At 42.5% G+C, this 12,430-nt stretch overlaps 1 protein-coding gene across 1 annotated transcript; it reads left to right on the top strand.

The window, feature by feature from the left end:
- Positions 1–1,072: 1,072 nt before the first annotated feature.
- On the top strand, positions 1,073–11,824 carry LOC142949505 (protein Wnt-2b-A). Its single transcript, XM_076091190.1, has 5 exons — positions 1,073–1,254; positions 3,740–3,960; positions 7,417–7,694; positions 8,888–9,152; positions 11,595–11,824. The coding sequence occupies exons 1-5, from the start codon at positions 1,073–1,075 to the stop codon at positions 11,822–11,824; spliced, it is 1,176 nt and encodes a 391-aa protein (XP_075947305.1).
- The last annotated feature ends 606 nt before the right edge of the window (positions 11,825–12,430 follow it).

The raw sequence follows: 12,430 nt of genomic DNA, 5'->3' as shown, positions 1-12,430 counted from the left end.
GAATATGATTATGTTGAATAATTATAATGAATTGACAATAACAATAGATGTTGGATAAAATGATATCTGGGTGAATACCATAGCCACTAAAATAAATCTGTGGCTGCAATTAACAATTGGATTTCCAACATATACTTGGTGTATGCAGGGTATTTGGTCTCTGGTTATTTTGCTGCACCCAATGATTGCATCATTAATCAAGAACGGAAAATACCCTTTTAAAATATGAAAAAAACACATTTTCGTGTGATTTAATTATCCAGTTTTACAAAATTTTACAAAATGAAGGCGCCATCATCAATTATAACTATTGGGGTTACAGATGCACTTCTCACATTCGGACCGTCTCAACTCGACCACAACAGCACCATCGCCCCTTAACCCCAGCAACACACACACACACACACACACACACACACACACACACACACACACACACACACACACACACACACACACAGAGAGACACTTCCATCCATCCCTCTTTAATATCTCCTTCCTATTAAACTCTGTAACCCCTGCATCTGCCCAATGGGCAAGAGGAGCCGTCAGCAGCGAGCCCTCCCTCATCTCTCTCTCCCTCCCTCCCAGCTCTGACTCTGTCCACAGCGCACTGATAAAGGAGAGGTCCAGTGTAAGCATCCGACCCAGCACAGAGTCACAAAGTCGACAGAACTGCTGCGAGTCACGCAACTCCCACATTTTGGCTCCAGCTGTGATTCGGATCCTATTTCTGCCTCTGAACTAAGGCAAAATCAAGGATACGTGTTGGGGACCTGACTGGAGAGGTGAAAAAACACTTGTTGCTCGTGTGGTCAGGTAAACCTCCTGTCGGCAGCCAGAAGTGCTCAGTGGAGAGTCTGGTGCGCACATGGCACCGAAAACGCGCTCCTCACACTCCTGACAGTCGCGCTATTAATATGGAGCTACACACTGGATAATGAGGCCTACCTTCTGAATGGGTGCTTAACCGACATCACATCAAACCTCGTTTGTTAAAGCCCCCCCCCCCCCCCCCCAAATCTTTAATTTTTGGGGAACTTTTCGTGGTTAAAAAAAAAAGCGTAGAGTCATGTTGGGTTTAAACAGGATTCTGAGCCTCCGGGCTGCCCGGATTCGGAGCTGTGGTTCGCCGGGAGCCAAACTCTCACCCCGGTCTTCTTCATGCCAAAACCACGGTGCCAGTTCGAGGATTTACTGTGCGTGTCTGTTGCTGCTGCTGCTGGTGACGCCTCGAGTGGACTCTTCATGGTGGTGAGTATTGTCTGCAGACATCACACCTACAGGCCTACCTGCCTGCCAACATTTAGGGGATCCGAATTTGTTTTTGGAAGAACTGCTAAGTACCCTAAATGATGATTATTATTATTATTATTAACTAAATTTGATCGGGAGCCTAACTGTGAAAGGGAAGGAAATGGCACATGATTTTGAACATCAATCATTGATCTTAATCATTTGAAATGGAGCTGGGACTTCTGCCTATAGCCTTAGTCTTTCGATAGAAACTTCAGGGATTCAAATTGCCAACGAATTTCACGTATGATGACCATAATAACCCCTTTCCAAAAGCAAAAGCAAAACACGTTCCAATTAATTCAAGGCAGCGATCTGTAGACATTATGAGGTTTGAGGGTTTGATCATTTATTATCGCCGAGTCACTGTATATGCCGACAGTGCTTTTTTGCATCGATGTTGCAACATTTTAAACTTTAGCATTCTTGGTCTTATTTGTGCATTTTTGCAGCAAATCATTTAAACACATTGCGGTTTATTAAAAACAAAAAGTGTTTCATAGGCTATTATTTGTCACGAATGAATGCGTTGCCTTGTGATTTTTTATGGGGAAACGACTGCAATGAGAAACGCAAATGTGTTTTTATCTATCACCACTCAATTTAATTCAAAATGATTTGCTCCTGAAAAAAGAGTGAGAAACACGATGGAACATTAAAATAACCTATTTATTATTAGTTTGTGAACTATTCAAGCGTCTTTCAGATTTACTTCCTGATAGGCATTTTATCTTCATGTCAGTTTGTTGGCCTGCCACATTGTGCAATAATAATAGAGCGATAAATGTAATTTATATTGGCGCTGTTGGCTGAGCGCGTGTTGAGCAAAGGATGGGGCCTGCGTTCAACAAGGCAGAGCAGTCATTAATTCACCAGGTACCACGCGCAAATTACTTCACTAAAATACCCCAAAACCAGCCATCTAGAGCATAGGTGAGGGTTGAACAAAATATCTCGTTGCCTGCGCAATAACATACGTGAAAATATCCATGTGTGTGAGTGTGTTTATGAGAGAAGTGTCTGTGTGTGGGCGGGTATGGGAGTGATGGAATGCCTAATAGTTTGTGTAGATTAAAAGCAGTTATGGGGAGTAGTGGGACCAGCGTGTGTGTAGAGGCTTTGGGCATTATTGGCTTTGAGGGGAATTTAGTTTAGGGGATACAGTCTCTAACTGTTTATCACATTTCTGTGGGTGTACAATAAGTGATGACAGATCCGGGGCTTTATGATAGTGGGATGTTCGAGCCATTTGAGAAAGGTGAAAAAGCATAAATAATGTAATACAAAGACACCATAATACATGCATTCTCATGAAATTAGATTTTTTTTGTAAAATATAAAAAGTTACTGATAACATTTAAGAAAACGATCAGATTATTCGTCTTTTTTAGTGTTTCTTGTGATTCAATAGCGCTTGAGAAGATGGCATGGCAACAGAGGTCGATGTAATATCAGCTGCGTCATCAGAAGTCAATAAAAGCCTTCCATTTGCGTCCCACTTGTCTTTCTTCTATGATTCACTGTATAGTCGCAGGGCTTCACAGCATGTTGTTTTAGACCTGTGGATAATGATTTACTATCCTATTAAATCCACAAGTCCTCCTGACTCTCAGAGAGAAAATTAAGTGTGAATTGCTGCTCTGGCTCTTTCCTTTGATGAGCACTCTGTTCTTATTCCTCCTCTCTAATCCCACTCTTGGGAGCAGAGAGCCATCTCCATCCTCTCGCCCAACCTCGTAAAACACGACCACACAGCTACACGCTCCCTGACCTCCACTCGCTGACCCGCCAAAACCCTGCAGCCACCGAGCTGCAAGAGGTCTCATGCACACACAATTAGCTTTCGGGTAATATTTTCGTGGTAATCTCAACGCAGCATTTATTTTTTTAGGATACTGTAGGAGTCTCTTTTATCAAGGCAGGGAGAAAGATTGGAGGCATGCAAGAGAACTGTGAGTATGGTGAGCATGAGAGCGAACAGACAGAAGACAGAGAGGAGTAAAGTGAGTAAATGGGGACTTAGTTTGACAGGGTTATTGGAGGCCCCAGACTTCGTGCTCTGATTTGTGACGACATGATTTCAACTATTCCACTGGGAAACATTTGAACACACACACACACACGCAGGTCTTGTGGGGAGAGGTTAAGTGCTTATTTATTTGGAGAGCAGAGTAAATGGTTTCCACTCCCCTCCTGCTCGCAAACCTTAAACTGTTAAGTGTAGTGAACTCTGACTCACAGAGGACTGTTACTGCAGCTCTCGTTCACGCCACTCAACACCTTCGAGCGTGTGTGTATCCACATGTGTAAATCCCCACCATATAAGGGCGCCTATGTGTACTAATTAATTGCAATATTCCATCAATCACTGCTGTGACTTTGTATTCTGCATATGAGTCCTTTTAAATGAAGTAGACGTTTCGTGTGTCTATTGCGTCTGCAGGTACATTGGTGCGCTGGGGGCCCGTGTGATCTGCGACAACATCCCAGGCTTGGTGAATAAGCAGCGGCAACTCTGTCAGCGCCACCCAGACATCATGCAGGCCATCGGCGAGGGCACCAAAGAGTGGATCAGAGAGTGCCAGCACCAATTCAGACACCACCGCTGGAACTGCAGCACACTGGACCGCGACCACACCGTGTTTGGACGTGTCTTGCTACGGAGTAAGTCAATGGGTGTGTCTACATATCTTCCTGTCTAATTACTGATTGTGGCCAAAGAGTAGAGATACTGAGTCTGAACCTGAGCCCCATCTGCCCCTATCTCACTCTTCATTCTCCTCCTTCTTCATTTTTTACGGCCTGTCCCTTCTTCTCTCCGTCCATCTCCGCTCACTCTGTTCTTTCTCCGATCTTTCCCTCTCACGTACGCTGGTGCTCCGTGTTTATAGACCCTAATGGACTGTTGTAATGCCTTATGCCTCGTCAATAAACACACAGGCTTCAAGACGCAGGCTTGTCATCATTTTGTTTTTCCACTCCTGCCAGACCTCTGTGCTGTGTAATAGATTCATGCCTTTACACATATGCAAACGGGCGCACATGCATGTTACAACATACGTATTTTTCAACTCTCTTTGTAGACAGTGCATGTATACTTCCTCCTCATGAAGAGTTTTATAACTGCACACTGTCTGAATCATGAATATTTATTGAATAATAGAGCGACAGGGGCTCTTCTGTAAAAACACCTGATAGGAAAGGTGTCCTCCACCAGCTGGCTATTTTGCATGAAAGATTAAATGATAAAAGTTCTATAAATTGTCCATCACACATTATTTTGCAATAATACTGCAGAAGCCATTATTTATCATTACAGCTGCATTCTGAATGCAGGGCATGTACGCAGTGATGCACCTGTAAGTCACTGTTACATGCAGTGGAACCAATAAAATGCTAATCTAATGCTACATCTTTGGGGTTATGGTTGTGGCCTATATGCTTTCTCTTGAATTTGTTGCTTTTGGAGCAAGGCATAAAGGTAAAGGTTTAATTTACAGTCGTTCATCGTAGTGAATCTGGATTCAGGCTGCATAAAATAAGGTGCTTGTCTCCACAGACTTAGTATCAGACGTTCTACTGTCTCTCTTCCATCCATCCTAAGCTTGTGGGGGGGTTAACAATGCATGGAAAAAAACAGGAGATATGGAGATACAGGCTGCGTGTGGGGAGGACAGGAATAAACAGTAATGTAGATGTAAATATTTAGAGAGATATTCTCACTGTCAGACAAACAACGCAGATTTGAATGATGACCAGCAATACCTTCCTCCATCCTCCCCCACACACGCCGCCTCAACAGCACCCACTGCCCCCTTCTCCTCACCCTAGAGATAGAATAGGACATTCCAGTGAATATAGAGCAAGTAGGTTGGACCACACAATCTCATCTAGCCTTGGCTGGTTCAGATTGTTTTCAGATACAAAAGTTCCCCACTGTTATTCATTTATTATCAGTACTCTATCAGCTAGTTTTTGTGATGTTATTTTAAAGTGCTGGTACTTCAGTATTTCCCAATTCCTAAACATAGGAAATATAGCTTCACTCATGTATTTATGTGTTAGTCTGCAGTACAGTGTTGGAAATTCAAATGACCAAAACAGCAACCTTGAGGTTGCGATCAAACTAAAACAATTATGTGTGTGAGCATGGTTAGAAACAGAGACAGTTGTGGTCATGCATGTTTTGGCAGCGCTCAGAGACAAATACATAGACTCTTTGCCTCATATTGCATGCGTGAGGCACAAGCGAAACACCAGCCATTATGTGTCCCGTGTAGACAGCTGATTTGATTAAAATACAAACTGGGGCTGGCCGTTGTGGCCTAAAAAAGACATTTTGATTCAAGCTTGGGCATGTCAGATGCACGTGAGATGGATGACTGAAAAACACGGCTGAAAGGCATTCTATGTTGACAAGGTCTAAAAATGGTTTATCCTCTTGGGAGCTGAATGTCTTCACAGCAACCTGCTGATTACATAATGAGTTATTGGGTATTCAAAGTTGACATTTCAACCTGAAGGTTAAAGGAAACCTAAAGTGGGGTCCAAAATAGAAAGAGTTCATCATCTGGGGAGCATGAGTATACGTTTTATTAGATACTGATGTTTCTTGTGTGTCAGTAAAAAGATGGAAAGCTTGCATGGTCACCAAAAACATCAGGATTCATGCTCTGGTAACCACAAACCTCAGCAGCAAATGTAATAGAAATTCTTTATGATTATGTGTCATGTTTCATAGCATTGGTACCAGATGGTCGTCAGGGGGCCAGGGAGGTGGATAAATCATTACGAGCCATGACAATTTGAATTTAATGTTATGGCTGAACGTATGAATTGCAATTCTTACTTTCTATGATTGTGAATAAGACATACATGCTGAAAAGACAATTCTCGTACGTAGTTAATAAAGTTGATGTACAAAAAAAGCTAACTCAACCACAAGGGCACAGTGCAGCACCCAGACGATGGACAGCACGTACATTTTGTAGTTCATCTTCAAAACAGGCAAGCATTTGGGCACATTTTTTATTTAATATTTTTAATAGTTAGCTCTGCAAGACAAAAGAGAAGTGTCTTGTGGATACTTTGTACCCCCTCACCCAGAGACTACTAGCTAATGTTAGTGGAGTGGACCACCAACGCATGAGACCAGCTGATCAACTCACACTGCAGCGGCTTTGCAGCGTTTATAACAATGGCTTTTCTCTTTAATAACACTGCAGCACAGGGGCTGTTCTCCACACTCTGAGATATGACGTTAACAACAACACAGTGGAGCTCTCTGCTTCCTGTAAGATTCCCAGTTGGACTTTTATATGTACAGTGTAATTAAAATATATAAGCTTTCAGTATCTGGCTTTTACTTCACAAGAAGCCAATTCATACAGAGGATTAATTTACTCACTGGGGAAATGAGAATCTAATTTCAGGTGCATCATTTTCTTCTATCTGAAACAGCATTTGAGTCGTTTCAACTTTTAAGTACAGATGCACCAAGTGAAAACCACATTTGTCTGTTAGGCTGTGACTAAAGATGGACAAGCTCTTCTGCCTCTGGCTGTTGTCTTTTAAAGGTATTCACTCCCAGGGGCGCTCCAAAAAGCAACTGCGACTAAACACTATATCTAATTCTCTGTGTGTCTTTGGCCACACAATAGATGACTCATATTCTAAGGAACTAAAGAGACCAGATAAGCACAGCAATGGTAGAAAATGCTGTCATGACATCACCCTGGTGCTGATTAATGGGGTATCACTGTGTCTGTATTTAAACAATTTATGTGAGCAGAGGAGAGCCCCGCAGCTGGGATTATTTCCATGATAATATTTAAACAGAGCTGTCCTATACTCCACATCAGGCCTGATATGCCCCCGTCAGCTGCACCCTCATGTTCTGATGGCTCAGACCCAGGCCTGGTCATGGCATTAAGTGTATCTGTGCATGCATGTGGGGTGCACAGTTTTTAGGTCTTTAGGCTGTACAAAATCTATTGTATTTCATGATATCAGTAACTACAATTTCTGTATTCAATAATAGATTGTGTTATTTCAACCTCTACCTCAGTCTATACTCTATATTTTATTATTTTTTGCTTTTGTGCTTTCTCTCTTTCTCAGGCAGTCGTGAAGCAGCATTCGTCTACGCCATCTCCTCAGCAGGAGTGGTGTATGCGCTTACTCGCGCCTGCAGCCAGGGGGAGCTGAAAACGTGTAACTGCGACCCGCACAAGCGGGGACGGGCTAGCGATGAGAGAGGAGAGTTTGACTGGGGAGGCTGTAGTGATAACATCAACTATGGGATCAAGTTTGCCAAAGCCTTCATAGATGCCAAAGAGAGGACAGTCCGAGACGCACGGGCACTCATGAACCTACACAACAACCGCTGTGGCAGAACAGTAAGTGTGTGATTACAGCGGCATCAATTAACCCAAATAACGAAAAAATGTCGAGATTACATCTAGTAATATATCTAGCTTTGCAGGTTTATGTTTTATTTGCTTGGGATTTGATAAATCTGCATCTTGGACCCCATTTACACCTGGTATTAACATGCAATCCTTTTCTAGTAACGTTATGTTGGTAATGATAACAGGCTTTTTCCTGGTATTAAGCGTTCTTGTTATCAAGGTTCCACCTGCACTGTGATCGAATCTCTATAATGATGTAGGTGGAGCAGACAAACTAGTTGATCCAGAGTTACGTTACCCATCAACTTGTTCGAGAGATTATTTTCTTAACAACGCAGACAAACTGTATACAGAGCGCATTCACACCTTCCTGGGATCCAATCTCAATACAATGCCATTCCAAATTACAATGCATTCTGGGTGCATTTTAGGGCTGTCCGTTTTTATTTGAATTTCAAACGTCAAAAGTTTGAATGTGGGAAAAGATTCAATATTTGATCTGTACCTCTTCATAATTGTCAGGTTATAAGTGTTCACAGGTCGTGTCCTGTGCTCCTGCAGGGGGGCTCTTACAAGGCACTGTTAGGAGATATGATAAGCTATAGGGTTGCATTCAGATTTGTTTCATTCAGAACTTGCATTTACACCTTGCGTTGACATGTGTTCTTATACAGATACAATATTCAGTTACAGATCACATGTTAATACAAAGTTGAAATTGGATCTGAGTTTCTTGTCGCCAACCCAATGTCGGTAAAAGGAATTTTGTCTGTGGTGCTCACAGTTGTGAAAAAAACACTTTCAGAGAATTCAACAGCACGTGTCTCCATATCTCTGGGTAATCCAGGGACTTCACTGTCCAACAGTTAAGGGACTATTAGTAGCTCAGATGAAGCCTTCACTAAGATCTGTGGATCATCCAGGGTGAAAATCCTTTTACCTCCATTGTCTTGCAGTGGAGGCAGAAAACTCAGAGGTGGATATCTATCTTGAAACCTCGGCAGATGAAACCAAATATTATCTACAAGAACTAGATACCACTAGAGCATTAGGTGAGAAATATGTTTTTATGAAATTAGGTTACATTTTTATGTCTTAACGCTGCATTTACAGAACATGTAAAACCAAATGTCAAGATGGCTAAATACATACACACAATAACCACTTCTCTCTGTTTTTAGGCAGTGAAGCGGTTCATGAAGCTGGAGTGTAAATGTCACGGTGTGAGCGGCTCTTGCACACTGCGGACATGTTGGATGGCCATGTCAGACTTCCGGAAGACCGGTGACTACCTGAGGAGGAAATACAACGGGGCCATCGAGGTGACGATGAATCAGGACGGGACAGGCTTCGCTGTAGCGAACAAAGCCTTCAGGAAGGCCACCAAGAACGACCTGGTCTACTTTGAGAACTCTCCGGATTACTGCATACAAGACAAAACAGCAGGTAAAACGGCAAAAAGAGAGAAGAAGAAGGTGGACTGGATTGAAAGACGAAGAAAGGCAGTTTCTCATGGCCGTTGATGGATTGTCTTGACTGTGTTATGTTTTAGGGGTGTTAAGTGTATGTTGTGTGTATGTTCATGCATGACCTGTGTGTTTGTGTGTGTGTGTGAATGTCAATGTGTGTGTGTGTGTGTGTGTGTGTGTGTGTGTGTGTGTGTGTGTGTGTGTGTGTGTGTGTGTGTGTGTGTGTGTGTGTGTGTGTAATGGTAGTCAGATAACACAGCAGGACTCCTGTGTGATGTCAGTGGAAGGTAATATCCTTGTACCCTGGGGACGTTCTGTGACCACCTGACCTCTATCAGTCTCTGTCAACACATACACACATACATATATATATACACACATACACATACCCCTATGGTCAGAGGAAGTGTTGATCAACCTTTGCACAATACACCCAATTAGTTATGACTGTTTCTGATTGGCCGGTTGATGGATGAAACACTGTCAAACCAACTTTTACAATAGTTGACATCAACACCTCCATCACTCAGAATCTCTGTCCAGTTCTTCCTCGCTCCCTTTGTCTGCCCTCTCTCTTCGTCCCATCGTCCATCCTCCCCCTCTTTCTCACCTTCCCATTGGAATCCACAGCCTAGGGACACAAGCAGCTAATTTAAAAAAAAAAAATCACCTATTTCTGTCTGTCACAGTCTCTCCCTCTCTGTCTGTCTGAACTAAGCGTAGCTGGAGGGCAGAGTGGGCCTCAGAGTGTGAGAGCCTGTCTGTCTGTCACGCTCCACTGTCCATTTAACCCTCACACGCACATGCATGCACACACACACACATGCACATACAGAGAGTGGCTTCAAAGGGAGCAGTGGCTTGGGAAAGGCAGTGTAACTATAGGCCACTCTACCAACACTGCATAGTTGTGTGTGTGGGTCTGTTGTTCTATGGGCAGCTTGTTGTGATAGGTAGCAGTTCAAACAGGGAGCTTCTCACACGAAACACCAGCACTAATCTCTGTGGGGATGCCATTCACATAAGACACAGACAATATGCCACTGCATTAGGCAATATACAGAGTGCTAAACATTACAAAATGCATTCAACAACGGTGATGCCACTGCAGATCCAACATTGAACCAAATGGTTCAAATGAACTAAAGTGAAACTATGATATTTGTAATAACGCAAATTTAGTAAAGGTCCAGCCTGGAACATAAACTTGTTTACTGTATATCCTGAGCTTAACTCCATTTGTCTAGACAGAGATGGTGATGTGTTTCTTTTTAAAACTATTCTATTGAGCATTCATGTTTTTATTTGTCTTTGACAACAAGCCTAAAGCTGTCAAGGGTTAATCCCGTCGCATCATATCTTTCAAATCGTAATTTTGAGTAGCTGAGCTGTAATTCTGAGTGGGTAAATATCTACGATATCTCTCGCTTGGTAAAAAGAACTACAGAAGTTTCAACAAAATGCTGGCAATATGGCTGCAAAGTAGGGTTGCACAATTCATTTAAATTGTGTCGATAATTGCAATACGGCCTACAGCAATTTTCAAATCGAAGCAGGCGAAATGGGTAAATCAAAATACAAATTCAATATTGTTGTGCTGCAGAGATGGCCTACACATATTCCACTTCTTCTCTTTGTTTGCTACAGCTCCACACAAAAAGTACTCCATAAGCATTGTAATGTTTTTCAATGAAAATGAGAATAATGATGATAATTGAAATCATCAGTCCCTCTAATATCCCAAATCATATCACCATTGCAAAATAAGTCAAAATAATCGCAATTAGATTTTTTTTTTCTAAATTGTTCAACCCTACCGCTGTCACAAAATTAAAATCCAATATTAACACCAATAGAATCAATTAAGCTCATTTTAAATGGGTCAATTCACAGTTTTTTATGTCTGGTTTTATAGCTTAAGTAGCACAGCAAAAGCAACTAATTTAAGCTATTTAAATTGTGTAACCTAACCCTCTTGGTATAGCACGTCTTGCTTTTCATTTCGGCGCCCATGTTAGCAGGTTAGCGCGGCCACACAGCCCGACTGCTGCGGCTCATAAGCCTGTGGTGTCCACACATAGAGCTGCTACTGCCAGCTCTCAACAGATCTATTCTTTCTGAGAAAAAAGTGTCCATCACCATTTCCGAAAGCCAAATGTAACATCAAATTACTTGTTGTGTCCAACCAATAGTAAAAAGAAATATATTTTTTAATTCCAGCAATTCCCCACTATTGAGAAGGTGATGTCTGGCTTTTTAGCTTGAAACATGTATTAAGGTATTAATGGATTATCAAAATAGTTGCAGATTAATGTTTATTTGTTGTTTTCAGTAGAAGAATTGTCAGAGAAGTAAAACATAAAAGACCAGAAACTAACTTTAGTTCACTTTATTGGCTAACTCTTTGTGCTCTGTGCAGGCTCCTTGGGCACGGCTGGGCGGGTCTGCAACAAGACATCACGCGGCACGGATGGCTGTGAGGTCATGTGCTGTGGGCGGGGCTACGACACCACGAGAGTCAAGCAAATCACTAAGTGCGAGTGCAAGTTCAAATGGTGCTGCGCCGTGGAGTGTAAGGACTGTGAGGAAGCTGTGGACATACACACGTGCAAAGCTCCCAAGCGAGCTGAATGGTTGGACCAGACCTGAGGACGCGCCCCCTCTGCCCCCTCTAATGCAACCCCACCCCTTTCCCCTTTATGGGACATCCTGTGGAACATGGCATTCTGGGAAAGTTTGTCCGAAAGTGCTCTGCCCCCCCCTGCCCCAACTTCGGTTCATCATTGCATGGCTTTTGTACCCGTCTCTGTGAAAGCACTATAGTTCCGTACCCATCAATATGAATTAACATCCATTAGCCCCTGTTTGTGAATAGCCCTGTGACTGAACTGTTGGGATCAGATGAACGGTGAAACCAGTGAACGCTTTGGTGTAAGGGTGGATTGGACTTTCAGATTCAGTCCAGAAGGCCTTTTTTTCTAGCGTGTGGTACTGGGTTGAAATGGTTTACTGCTTTCCTGATGCTTTAAAGACACATTTTTACATTAACTGAGCCTTAAAAATGTATCCAGTATTATTACAACATCATCATATACTCACATAATGTTCTTTTTTGGGGGGGGGAAATAGACTTTTATCTACCAAATACTTGGTTGGACTTTGGGAAGTAGCTTGACAAGTGCACTTTGAGAAGTGGACGTCTAAACGTATGTTTGGCCCTGTGTGGCCAAACAGAAGTCCAGGCAGAGGACCACC

The sequence above is a fragment of the Anarhichas minor genome, unplaced genomic scaffold (genome assembly GCF_050575085.1).
Source record: "Anarhichas minor isolate MPS153535 unplaced genomic scaffold, ASM5057508v1 ptg000003l, whole genome shotgun sequence".
Classification (NCBI taxonomy): Eukaryota; Metazoa; Chordata; class Actinopteri; order Perciformes; family Anarhichadidae; genus Anarhichas; species Anarhichas minor.
This window is presented reverse-complemented; position numbering and strand designations above follow the sequence as displayed.